At 40.9% G+C, this 14,770-nt stretch overlaps 1 protein-coding gene across 1 annotated transcript in view; it reads right to left on the minus strand.

Moving 5' to 3' along the window:
• The window catches only part of wdhd1 (WD repeat and HMG-box DNA binding protein 1), an 87,345-nt gene that overhangs the window by 55,799 nt on the left and 16,776 nt on the right, over window positions 1-14,770 (minus strand). Inside the window, exons 6-11 of the mRNA XM_084337353.1 lie at window positions 11,833-11,883; window positions 8,609-8,704; window positions 7,789-7,881; window positions 5,553-5,659; window positions 3,259-3,400; window positions 407-611 (exon numbers count right to left, since the gene is read on the minus strand). Coding sequence (XP_084193479.1) covers window positions 407-611; window positions 3,259-3,400; window positions 5,553-5,659; window positions 7,789-7,881; window positions 8,609-8,704; window positions 11,833-11,883 — 694 coding nt within the window. The remainder of the gene's footprint in view (window positions 1-406; window positions 612-3,258; window positions 3,401-5,552; window positions 5,660-7,788; window positions 7,882-8,608; window positions 8,705-11,832; window positions 11,884-14,770) is intronic.

Below are 14,770 nucleotides of genomic sequence, written 5' to 3' on the forward strand. Positions count from 1 at the left end.
TGTTGAGATATTGTTGAGATGCATCCTTGATAGGGCTGTGTATCGGCACCGATTACCCGATTCTATTTCAATTCACAAGGTTCCGTTTAGATTTGCTTTCTATTGGGCTTTGATTGAAATGTCATTTGGAGAACTGAGTCTTTGTAGCAGTTCAGCAGAAACTCAGCGCAAGGCAAACTAGAGACATCTGCAGGAGATGCGTAAGAAATAACGAAAGGCGTAGATTACTATAAATGCCAATCAATATCCACAACAAGTCCCTCCCTAGCTTCCTGTTTTTACAGGAAACACATACATATGTGGAATCAAATAGGAGACGTTTCATGGGGACTTTAAGAATCTATTTGATTCAAATGAAACGATTCAATATATAATTTTTTTTCCCCGGCCGTGATCCTCGACTTACCGAGTGAGTTCTCATCGTCCAGGAAGGCCCCTCTGTTCCTCACCCGCCCCGTGGCGGGCATGAGGTCATCATCGTCATCGTCGTCATCGCCAGCGATGGGCTTTTTGGCCGGGGAGTGGGTGTCACTCACGCCTTCATCCATTGGTCTGTCGTCATCGCCGTCAAACATGTCATCGTAGTCATTGGCCTCTTTGCTTACCGGTGCCTGACGATCAATAAAATATTTAGTCATTATCAAATATGAATAGCGAGATCTTTCCTTTTCTTTTTTCTTGTTTAATCTGTGAATTGTTTGTTTCATTGTATATTGTATGAATTATTATCTTGCGTGAATTAGGTTGTACGCCGACCATAAAGTGTTAGTTGTTTAGTTCAGGAATAGGGGGCAGGTAGTTATAAGATTTATTCTTCTTCCGGCTCCCTTTGCCCATGGTAGAACTGGATTTAGGTTTTTGTATGAAAACTGTATGATTTATATTACTTCCATGTGGCAAATAAAACTCTGAATCATCAAGTTCAATGGAACGATCAAAATGAAAGCATCGGTAATGAGGAAATCAGTCAGAATCTCATTCTCATTCATGGTAACGTACAAGCGTGTTGACAACAACAATTAAATTTGGGTCTGAACTAGGGATGTCCGATATTATCGGCCTACCGACATTATCGGCCGATATTGGCATTAAAATGTGATATCGGAAATTATCGGTATCTGTTTAAAAAAAAATATATATATATATATATATATATATTTTTTTTTACATATATTTAACCTTTATTTACCCAGGCAAGCAAGTAAGAACAAATTCAGATTTTATTGATTGTCAAAATAATGTTATGCATAATGTTGTGTTAATTCCACGACAAGAGATATGTAAGGTTAATTACCTGAAATTATTCCGTTTTTGGGGGGGGGGGGGGGACCCTGCATATATCGGTATCGGTTGATATCGGTATCGGAAATTAAGAGTTGGACAATATCGGTATAGGTAAAAAAGCCAATATCGAACATCCCTAGTCTGAACCAATCAATAATGAGAATCCTAATGGCATGATACAACACATGTTCAACCAGAATGTCATATAAAAACAGACCTGTGAAGATTGAGGAAAGAATTGAGAGTATAGATGAAAAATGTGTCATCCGTTAACTTTTGCTTTTCAGTGCGATGATGTTACTGCACAACTGGTAAATTTTTTAGGGGTGGGACTTTATCACGTTATTCTAGGTCAGGGGTCAGCAACCTTTACTATCAAAAGAGCCACTTTTCCCCCCTCCCACAAAATAAAATGCTCAACGAGCCGCACAACCTATTTACCCTTAAAATGAAGATAACGCAGTGTATAATGTTTTATATATCCCCAAGCATACCCCACATTTAGCATAAAACGCCTGACAATTGCATACCCAAAGTAATTTGCGATTTATTATACTTTATACTTATAGCACACAGTTTGTTGCATTAATGGAATTATAAAGCAACAAAAAGAAAAAAGTTTTTATTGCTATTTTTACCTGTTATAACAAAGGAAAACCTCAAACTCTTATGAAGAGGAGAAAAAATACTGGCTGTGTAGACCTATTTTGAAATAAAACACAGAAAAGGAGAAAAAACACTGGCATCTGTAGACCTACTTTGAAATAAAACCCTGAACTATGCAGCTCTATTTGAGTCCTTCCCTTATTTGTGGAAAATCTATCAAATAAAAAGTACATTTTTTGTTGTTCGCAAATTTCGCACCACATATCAGGAATACAGGTAAACCTGCATCGTTAGTCGTGAAAGCAAATTAATCTGTCCACGCTGAATTAAACCCTCTATTTTCTTCAGACTTTCCTTTTTTTGGATTTATCCATGGTTAGCTTACTGGGGGGTCAGAAACTCAAGATTAGCCACTTGCAGACGGCAGGGAGAGGCGCGGGGTGTGACGTACTGTATATTTTAGTTGATGAAATATTTTTGTTGACTAAATATTTTAGTTGATGAAATATTTTTTCATTTCAGTGTCACAGTATGACATCGATCTCCAAAATAAGAGAACAAAAAGAAATAAAAGTTTAAAAAAAAAGTTTAAAAAAAAGAAGAAAAAAACATGTTCTACGTAGATGAATTAACTACAGAAATTTTTTACTGTAAAAAAAGATTACGCATTTTATCGCATGTTGCGGCACTTTATTCGGCACACATTTTATTCTCGTCTTGTCGGCTCCGGGCTGCGTTTTCGCTGATCAACCAATACATTGTTGGAAAGTTGAATTTGCCACCTTTCGATTGTCACCCCACTCAACATATTGCGTGTTTCGGGTCTGGAGTTAGAAGATGAAACATCCGGCGAGCGTCATTTGACAAGTCGTTCGGACGAGTGACCACGTCCGGTTGTGAACGGTCCTGAACTGACCAGTGACCAGTCACTGCTGATGGCGAAAATGATTGACCACCGTTGTAGCCATGGAGCGTTTGCTCCGAAAGCGATCCCAGACGGGTGCTCAGTTGGGGTAGGGTGACACAAGAAGACGAAGAAGTCCTTTGTTTTTGACTCGAGAGGTGAAATAAAGGCAGTGGACGGCCATTTTGGATAATCACGCTGAATTATTGTGGTACACACATTACAAAAACCTTTGTGAAATACAAATTTTCCATGGGATTTTTTATAAACTTTGGACCTGTATGACTATAAGACTTCAGGCTATGGAACCATTATGTTTTCCAGCTCCTACCTCTCAGCTGGAACTTAAAAACAGGCATCTGGCAACCAGTAAACAGACACGTGAGTACACAAAACCTTTACTTCAGTGTGTTCAAACCTCTGTTATTCCATTTAGCCTGGTATAAGACCAAACACAAATGTACCTTAGAGTTCTTTGCGCCGGCGTTGGCCGAGGAGAGCCCCTCCAGCATGCCCAGGCAGCCCTCGGTGTCCGTGTAGGCGATCTGAGTGCCGGAGGGATGCCAGGCCAGACCGCACACCGTGTAGCCCTTCTCATGCTTCTGCCTGCAGCGGAGAAGAGATGCAGTGCTTCAAAGGCCCAGTCGCCGATTCAAAACGTACCACAGATAAGAATGAGAGTTGCGTTTCTATTCTCTAGGTGATTGACTGAGCGTTTGATATAAAAAGACTAACATTAGATCATCAGGTAAATCGTCGTGTTCACGCATCTTTGACGGCGAATAACACCATGCTAAAAATGACCAGACATGCTCCAAATAGCTCATCTTCCCTCTACAGATCTTTAAGAATGTATAGCATGTGCATGTAAGCCACAATGATGTGGCAAAAATATTTGTGGGGCTTTAATTAGAATGGCACTCCGATGAATACCAGCACTAGAGCCCTCGTCAACCTGTAACCTGCCCTCATCAACCTGTAACCTGCCCTCATCAACCAGTAACCTGCCCTCATCAACCTGTAACCTGCCCTCGTCAACCTGTAACCTGCCCTCATCAACCTGTAACCTGCCCTCATCAACCTGTAACCTGCCCTCATCACCTGTAACCTGCCCTCATCAACCTGTAACCTGCCCTCATCAACCAGTAACCTGCCCTCATCAACCTGTAACCTGCCCTCATCAACCTGTAACCTGCCCTCGTCAACCTGTAACCTGCCCTCATCAACCTGTAACCTGCCCTCGTCAACCTGTAACCTGCCCTCGTCAACCTGTAACCTGCCCTCGTCAACCAGTAACCTGCCCTCGTCAACCAGTAACCTGCCCTCATCAACCTGTAACCTGCCCTCATCAACCAGTAACCTGCCCTCATCAACCTGTAACCTGCCCTCATCAACCTGTAACCTGCCCTCCAGTCATCATGAAGATTCAGGAGGAGGGCGGGGCGGTAACTCAATATGATAATTTATCCACTTTCCACTGTATCATATCGTGATGAAATCATAATGATACACTATTCTGTCATCTACATTTTATAATAAAAAGCATGTACTACAACAAATAATCTAAACATGTACTACAACAAATAATCTAAACATGTACTACAACACATAATCTAAATAACATGTACTACAACACATCATCTAAATAACATGTAATCTAAATAACATGTACTACAACACATCATCTAAACAACATGTACTACAACACATCATCTAAACAACATGTACTACAACACATCATCTAAACATGTACTACAACACATCATCTAAATAACATGTACTACAACACATCATCTAAATAACATGTACTACAACACATCATCTAAATAACATGTACTACAACACATCATCTAAACAACATGTACTACAACACATCTAAACAACATGTACTACAACACATCATCTAAATAACATGTACTACAACACATCATCTAAATAACATGTACTACAACACATCATCTAAATAACATGTACTACAACACATCATCTAAACATGTACTACAACACATCATCTAAATAACATGTACTACAACACATCATCTAAACAACATGTACTACAACACATCATCTAAACATGTACTACAACACATCATCTAAATAACATGTACTACAACACATCATCTAAACAACATGTACTACAACACATCATCTAAATAACATGTACTACAACACATCATCTAAATAACATGTACTACAACACATCATCTAAACATGTACTACAACACATAATCTAAATAACATGTACTACAACACATCATCTAAATAACATGTACTACAACACATAATCTAAATAACATGTACTACAACACATCATCTAAATAACATGTACTACAACACATAATCTAAATAACATGTACTACAACACATAATCTAAACATGTACTACAACACATAATCTAAACAACATGTACTACAACACATCATCTAAATAACATGTACTACAACACATCATCTAAATAACATGTACTACAACACATCATCTAAATAACATGTACTACAACACATCATCTAAACAACATGTACTACAACACATAATCTAAATAACATGTACTACAACACATCATCTAAATAACATGTACTACAACACATCATCTAAACATGTACTACAACACATCATCTAAATAACATGTACTACAACACATCATCTAAATAACATGTACTACAACACATCATCTAAACAACATGTACTACAACACATCATCTAAATAACATGTACTACAACACATCATCTAAACATGTACTACAACACACTACTGTACCTCTCCACACACAGCTTGCTCTCCACGTCCCACACGGTGAGCTGTCCTCCGATGCTGCCGGCTGCCAGGAGGCGACCGCATGGAGACCAGGACACAACGTTTATGGGCTGCAGGGCGGAGAGAAGGAGGCCGGAGATAAACAAGGTTCATGAAAAAAAGAGTGGAAGATCACGAGATTTCAAATGAAGTAACGGACTAAATGAAGTAACGGACTAAATGAAGTAACGGACTAAATTAAGTAACAGACTAAATGAAGTAACAGACTAAATGAAGTAACGGACTAAATGAAGTAACGGACTAAATGAAGTAACAGACTAAATGAAGAAGTAACAGACTAAATGAAGTAACAGACTAAATTAAGTAACGGACTAAATGAAGTAACAGACTAAATTAAGTAACAGACTAAATGAAGTAACAGACTATATGAAGTAACAGACTAAATGAAGTAACGGACTAAATGAAGTAACAGACTAAATGAAGTAACAGACTAAATGAAGTAACAGACTAAATGAAGTAACAGACTAAATGAAGTAACAGACTAAATGAAGAAGTAACAGACTAAATGAAGTAACAGACTAAATGAAGTAACAGACTAAATGAAGTAACAGACTAAATGAAGTAACAGACTAAATGAAGTAACAGACTAAATGAAGTAACAGACTAAATGAAGTAACAGACTAAATGAAGTAACAGACTAAATGAAGTAACAGACTAAATGAAGTAACAGACTAAATGAAGAAGTAACAGACTAAATGAAGTAACAGACTAAATGAAGTAACAGACTAAATGAAGAAGTAACAGACTAAATGAAGAAGTAACAGACTAAATGAAGAAGTAACAGAGGACCCGAGGCCTTCGACTGGAAACAAACAGAACCTGCAGCAACGTTCTGTAAAAACATCCCATATTACGGAATACAAAATAAATTAAGGAAAATCAAATAAATGGAAAAGAACATTAATGGGGCAATAAAAGAGCAAATGATTTGGATGGAAAGCACCGCTGTTAGGTCCAGGTATTAGTTACATTAATAACATTAGTATAAGTAGACAACACACACACACACACACGGACTGACGCATACATGCAAGGTCAAGATTTCCATTATTTTAACGATGCAGCTCCACTTAAGATGACGATGTGTGAATGAGTGGGTTTACGACACATTCATTCCCAACGACTTAATAATCAACAACGTCATTTCGAGTAGAAAAGATAATAAATACATAAAACACAGAATCTGTGTTATATGTGCAATTGGAGAGAAAAAAAGCATTAAAAAATGTGACACACTACACATAAACCGATGTATCACTGCCCTGATCCACCGACTTTTGCATTTTAGTTTTGTCTATTGTATACCTTGTATATTGTTTAGTCTTTAGCTTGAAGCACAAACTCAGGAGGCTCATACAAAACCAAGCATTTCACTATAATGTACCTTATATGTGGACAAATAAAACAAAATTTGACCATCTCATTCTTGATGGCCTGGGAGATGTACCCTTTACTCAGAGCCCCCCCCCCCCCCCCCCCCCCCCCCCAGTGCCCAGGTTCAAGTACAATATAGCAAAGTGCAAACTGAAGCGATATTAGATCTTCACTCCTCCTCTGTCCTTGTTGTTCTAGTCCATTCTTCAAGAAAACATGATCATAAAATAACGTATCATGTCGACAATGACAAGTTGGTATGACTGTAAGAACCAACGTCCAACTTTAATCTAACAAATTATTCAAAAACAATAGGTTTTTCATAATGATCTGTCCGACTAGCTAATGGCCCCTTTTCACAGACGTGTGTCACAGTAGGGTCAACTGTTTGGGGGGGGGTGTTCGCTAATGGGTCCGCATTTAGACGCGTCAGCATTTACAATACTACAGACTACCGTCAACGCTGGCTCACAGGACCTCGCAGGTTGACCCTTTCACTACAGGTTAACCCGTTCACTAGCACACTAGTGTGGTAGTGAAAGGGTTAACCTTCTGTGTAGTGTGGTTGTGAAAGGGTTAACCTGTTGTCGTGTGGCAGTGAACGTCAACCTTATGTATTGACACAGTGAAAGGGTTAACCCTTTGGTAGTGAAAGGGTTAACGTAATCAGCTGCACCTGTGTTTTAACCCGTCTGTGGAAAAAGGTTCCATTGTGAGTCTCTTGGAATCCCCCCCGCAGACCGAGCCAGGTCAGGGGGGGAGGAACGTGGCTTGGCAGCGTGTGTCTCGTCCAGCTGGACCTCACCTGTACGAGCAGGTCGTCAGAGAGGGTGCTCACGTGATCCCAGGAGTCCCTCACATACAGCTGCACCTTGGTCTCCACGGGAACCGCTAGAAGCTACACACACACACACACACACACACACACACACCTCAGTGCAAATCAGAACAAGCGGTGTTCTGTAATGCAATCTACATGGAGGTTATAATACAAACTTTTTAGCTACTGTACAGCGGCTAGTCGTGGGTTAAAAATTTCACCTTGAGAGTTACATTTCTTAGCAGTTAAGGTCGTTTCTAATAGTTAATAATAGTAAGTTAAAACACAAGTAAGTAGTACTTGAAAATACACATTTTTAATGAGCCGTCCGAAATGTATTTGAATTGTGAAATGTATAAATTATTGTGACCAAACATAGATGCGCACACCTATAGCCTTTGGCTACTGGCTATTTTATTATATCATAGCAGCATGGGGAGGGGAGGTACAGGTATGGGCAGGGTAATAGTAGAAGACATAAATATAGGTAATACAATTATAGTACAGTAGAAAAAGTTAAAATAAGCAATAATGTAAACAATATAATTAACTCTGAATATAAGCCTATGAGCAAATAGGCCGTGTGATCAAAGGTGCAGATGAGGGTCTGTATGCCCCATCAGTTATATTATACGTTACAATAAATATGGTCAATAACACTTAGAATCTGAACACTATCAGTAAGTAAAGTATACAGTAGACACAGGTGCAGTATAAGTATACTATACATTGATATGTCTACTATGTTCCGCCTCCAGAAGCCGCCCTCTTCCCAGTGAACGAGAGGTTGAATCTGGACACGTACCTTCGCGGTCTTCGGCTGCCAGGCCAGTCGGCACAGAGACTTGGCGTTGCTGACATCGGTGGACTTCTGGAGCAGAGGCCAGCTGATCACCTGGGTCTGAAGGGACACAAAGTACACGCCGTTTATTCAGTCTATTCTAAATGGACACAAAGTACACGCCGTTTATTCAGTCTATTCTAAATGGACACAAAGTACACGCCGTTTATTCAGTCTATTCAAAATGGACACAAAGTACAAGCTAGTTTATTCAGTCAATTCTAAATGGACACAAAGTACACGCCGTTTATTCAGTCTATTCAAAATGGACACAAAGTACACGCCGTTTATTCAGTCTATTCAAAATGGACACAAAGTACACGCCGTTTATTCAGTCTATTCTAAATGGACACAAAGTACACGCCGTTTATTCAGACTATTCTAAATGGACACAAAGTACACGCCGTTTATTCAGTCTATTCTAAATGGACACAAAGTACACGCCGTTTATTCAGTCTATTCTAAATGGACACAAAGTACACGCTAGTCTATTCAGTCTATTCTAAATGGCCACAAAGTACACGCCGTTTATTCAGTCTATTCTAAATGGCCACAAAGTACACGCCGTTTATTCAGTCTATTCTAAATGGACACAAAGTACACACCGTTTATTCAGTCTATTCTAAATGGACACAAAGTACACGCCGTTTATTCAGTCTATTCTAAATGGACACAAAGTACAAGCTAGTTTATTCAGTCTATTCTAAATGGACACAAAGTACACGCTAGTCTATTCAGTCTATTCTAAATGGACACAAAGTACATGCTAGTAGTCTATTCAGTCTATTCTAAATGGACACAAAGTACACGCCGTTTATTCAGTCTATTCTAAATGGACACAAAGTACACGCTAGTAGTTTATTCAGTCTATTCTAAATGGACACAAAGTACACACCGTTTATTCAGTCTATTCTAAATGGCCACAAAGTACACGCCGTTTATTCAGTCTATTAAAAATGGACACAAAGTACACGCCGTTTATTCAGTCTATTCTAAATGGACACAAAGTACACGCCGTTTATTCAGTCTATTCAAAATGGACACAAAGTACACGCCGTTTATTCAGTCTATTAAAAATGGACACAAAGTACACGCCGTTTATTCAGTCTATTCTAAATGGACACAAAGTACACGCTAGTCCATTCAGTCTATTCTAAATGGACACAAAGTACACGCTAGTCCATTCAGTCTATTCTAAATGGACACAAAGTACACGCTAGTCTATTCAGTCTATTCTAAATGGACACAAAGTACATGCTAGTAGTCTATTCTAAATGGACACAAAGTACATGCTAGTAGTCTATTCAGTCTATTCTAAATGGACACAAAGTACACGCCGTTTATTCAGTCTATTCTAAATGGACACAAAGTACACGCTAGTAGTTTATTCAGTCTATTCTAAATGGACACAAAGTACACGCTAGTCCATTCAGTCTATTCTAAATGGACACAAAGTACACGCTAGTCTATTCAGTCTATTCTAAATGGACACAAAGTACATGCTAGTAGTCTATTCAGTCTATTCTAAATGGACACAAAGTACATGCTAGTAGTCTATTCTAAATGGACACAAAGTACACGCTAGTAGTTTATTCAGTCTATTCTAAATGGACACAAAGTACACGCTAGTAGTTTATTCAGTCTATTCTAAATGGACACAAAGTACACGCCGTTTATTCAGTCTATTCTAAATGGACACAAAGTACACGCTAGTAGTTTATTCAGTCTATTCTAAATGGACACAAAGTACACGCTGTTTATTCAGTCTATTCTAAATGGACACAAACAGGGAGCGAAATTAACTCTAACTAACTTTTTGACTCACCGGCCAGTGGCGGGTAGATGGGAAGAGTCTACCCGCCAAGCATATTTCTTACCTGCCAAATTTTTTTTGATTAAAAAAAAATTATATATTTTATATAATTTTTTTTTAAATAAAATATATATTATATAATCACTTGTAGTTGTATTATCTGCGAGACATCGCCACCACGCAATAAGTCAAAATGCTTGCTATCTGCAAACAGCTCCACTGTCTGTGTGTATACTTGAGTAGCCTCCAGCTCCAGCAAGGATTCTCCGGCCCTGCAGCTAGACCCTATATTCAGCTAGACCCTACATTCAGCATGCAAGGATTCTCCGGCGATGCAGCTGGACCCTATTTATAACGTTACGGTTCTTTTGTCAAATCACATTAAACATGCCCTCAGCTAGAATACGCATTCAATCAATGTTATAAGACATTGATATCAGGAGCTATCTGTAGCTACTGCTAGCCCGGTAGATAACGTTAAGACAATTTAGTTTACTGGGACAAATGGATCTAACGTGAGCTAGCTAAGCTAGCTAACGAGGGAACGGAGGTATTATGCACTCGAGTCGACTATTGCTGGAGCATTTGTTGATATCAGCAGCTATCAGTAGCTAGCCAGCTAGATACCGTTAGACAATGCCTCGTCATGTATTAAACTAAAAGTGAATAGTTGACTGGGTCATTGTTTAAACAGTAACGGTAGCTCATGGAGGTCCGATATAGACTAGAGCAGACTGCCCGCATATCGCAATGGTGGCGTTTCAGGAAGTAAACAAGCCAAATGAGCTTCCGATTGGTCATTTGCTTTCTTTCTCATGAAACCAGTCACGTCACTCTACTGTGATTGGACCGTTGACTTGAGTGCAATGTGGGACTTGTAGTTTTTTAACGATCTCGCGGCGGAGAAAAAAAAGACGAGAGCGGCTATAATCTGTACTCGCACAAGAGTATCGTTATGAACTACACGTCTACACGCCACACGGCGGGCAGCCCTCTAAGTGTCAAGCGCCAAAGGTAAAAACTGACCGCCCCTGGCGGGCGGCGGGCTTTAGTTTCGGTCCCTGGACACAAAGTACACGCTAGTCTATTCAGTCTATTCTAAATGGACACAAAGTACACGCCGTTTATTCAGTCTATTCTAAATGGCCACAAAGTACACGCCGTTTATTCAGTCTATTCTAAATGGACACAAAGTACACGCTAGTCCATTCAGTCACATGTGGGATAACAAGAGAGTTCACATCAGATATTATGAAGATGAGATGGAATGTTTCATTGTTGGATGAGATGGAATGTTTCATTGTTTTGGATGAGATGGAATGTTTCATTGTTGGATGGTAAACTAATGTGAACTAAAACTAAAAACATACTGTACCTGTTCCTCAATCTTCCACACGACAACAGAGCCATCACAGCTAGCAGAGGCCTGACCAGGAGGAGAAAACAGAGAGAGATGATGAGCTTCATGTTACATTACAGACCAAATTGTTACCAAATCTGGGGAAAGAAATACACGATTTAAAGGGGAACTATTTAGCAATTTCTTTCACTATTTGGGCAATTTTACACAATTCCTGTGAGTCTATGGAACACATTTGTAAGTGATTGTTTTGTATTTCTAATCAAGTACTGTAGAGCACCAGTTTCTGCACTTCCAGATTCCAAGCTGTTTTTGGCTGGGCTCCGCCCATACTCGCAATGCGCTTTGAGTGACAGTTACCCATCAGACTGTCTGACATAATTATCGTTTTATTTTATAAACGTATTCAAGAATAAACATCGTAACCATGTCACAACAGCAGTTATAATGCATATTTTCATCAATACGTTTGTTTACCAATAGGTTAAAGTGTTATTAGTGAGATTTTCGTTTTTGAAAATATAGTTATATATCGTATTGCTCCGCTCTGAGTCTACTGGAATACACTCCCATATCAGTACTAGCACTGAATAAATCTTCACATGCACCTATATACACCCACTCGCCTGGCCACACCCCCATCTGCTCCTCTACATAAGCAGGGGTGTGGCCATACTAACAGCTCCTTCCTTGTTTTCACCACCATCAAGTGTCTGTGTACACCACTTGAGTTTTAGAGAATAGTTGGAAAGGAGCTACGATGAAGGAGCTACGTTGACATTATATCTTTGTTTTCTCTCTCACTATTTTTCGAGGAAATACAGCGATAATGTCTTCGCCACCGGGGTGTCTAGAAGATGATGATCATTCTGACCTCCACCGGCATTTTCGTATTAGGGGCTCGCGTCGCTGGCCTAATCCCTGCCGGCATTCCTCCAGCTCTGCAGTTGGACAGGTATTACCTCCGTTCTGCAGTTGGACGTTGCTTGTGAGGGCTAGCTGCCTCTCCGGGTGGGTGATGGTTGAGATGCAAGCGCCAGTTGTGTTGGGGGGAATGTCTGCACGACTTAAGAAAGCAGGCTGGTACCCTTTTTTGCTGCCTCTTAACGGCGTGGAGAGGGTTCTGGTTTGACGGCCACGCTACATGAGCTCCTCATCGGGAGCTCTATTGCCTGGGACCGTATCCGAATCTGCGGTTCAATCCCCCGGATCTCTGGACAAACGGATACTCTGGTCACCGTGCGAGGCCCCACCTTTCAAGATGAAAGTTACCCGGCTCGAGGGAGGTGGGTTTGGTGTTTCATTATAAGAATACCTCCACGCTCAAGTCGGCTGCAGCCCATGAGGGACTTGTGCCGGCACCGCTGTCTGATAATCACCGTTCTGAAGACTGTGTTGACTTCTTTTCCTCTTCTCTCTTCGGATGAGGAGAGGGACAGACAGCGGCTGTCTGAAGTGTTGGCCTATATTGTGTTCTCACGTTGTACAGTTTCGGTGGTAGCTGCTTGGCTTGCGTCCTAGCTGGGTTGCGCTACCCGTTAGCCAGTTAGCTGTTAGCTACGACGCTAGCTCTGTACGCTCGCTCGGCTGGGAATGTTAGCCTGATGCTACCAGTTAGCCTGGAGTTAGCCGTTAGCTTGTGCTACACCGTTGAACATTAGCCGTGAGAATAGCAGGCCATAGCACTCTGACTACGATGTCATCTTTGACAGAAGATGTAGTCGGCCCTGCACCATGATCGGCTGTTGGAGGGGGGCGTCTCGCCGGAGCCTTGCTCCGGCCTTAGCTTCTTTTGCCCCGCCAGCGAGGGCCTTCGTCAACATGGAGACGGTCCTCTCAGCCTGCGTTCATTGGTGCAAGTAAGGGTCCATTGGACATTTCCCCCCCCTCTTCCTTCCTTCCCCTTCCGAATGCTTTGTAATAACGATGTTTTTTTCCAAAACGTATGTTGCTTCACTACATTTGGGGATGCGACATGTGTTGTGTGTAGGGATGTCCGATATTATCGGCCGATATCGGCATTAAAATGTGATATCGGAAAATATCTGTATCGTTTAAAAATAAAAATAAAAAATTACATTTCTATAACCTTTATTTACCCAGGCAAGCAGGTAAGAACAAATTCTGATTTTATTTCAAATAAATACCTGTTCAAACAAGTCGTATCAGGGGTAAGGTGGTGAGGGGTGGTTTTTCCCCCGGTTTTCCCCTGAGCCCCCCCCTCCCCTCAAACATGATTTTGTTTACAATATATTGTTTCACTATGTTTGTGGGGATACGGTGTAACCCCTCAGCTTCTGCTGGGGTTGTGCTCCTGCTTAGAGGCAATTTTTTCCGGAAGATTGTTTGGTCACTGTCATGTGGACTTAGCAAGGCCTGTGACCAGTACTTAATCGAGGACTTGTGTCTTCTCTAGTTATGAAAAACGGCGTTCCTCTTACGATAGTGAGAGTGTACTTTGCCTTTTTTGTTGTGATGGAGGGTTGTGTGTGTCGTTAAGATCCACAACTGGGTTAGGTGTTGGCCTACAGAAGTTACATGTGTAAGCTCTTGTACCAGGGCCCTTAAAAATAAGGGCCCTCTCTTGGTCTGTGTTTTTCTTCCTTTAGGAAAAGGTGTAAAAATTCAGGTGGCAGGTTCGCACATGAGCCTATGTGAAGCTGTTACCTTGACAGGTATACATGCGCTTCGTGTAGCACGCTATGACTGGTGTCATGGCTCTGCTTGGTCATTGCATCGTATCAGGGGTGAGGGGTCATGAGGGGGTGAACTGATAAACCCTCCCTCCCCTTTTTCTGATTGGTTAGGGGGTTGGGCCTCCTGTCACGTTGCTGGGTCAGCGCGTCACAGGGTAGGGAGGGGGGGGGGGGGAGTTTCCTGGTCCCACGCCATATTGGGCGGTGGGCCACGGAATTCCCCCCGCCATAGAGTACGTCACTGGGCGCGTTTCTAT

Source organism: Notolepis coatsorum, assembly GCF_963971535.1.
Source record: "Notolepis coatsorum genome assembly, chromosome: 20".
Taxonomy (NCBI): domain Eukaryota; kingdom Metazoa; phylum Chordata; class Actinopteri; order Aulopiformes; family Paralepididae; genus Notolepis; species Notolepis coatsorum.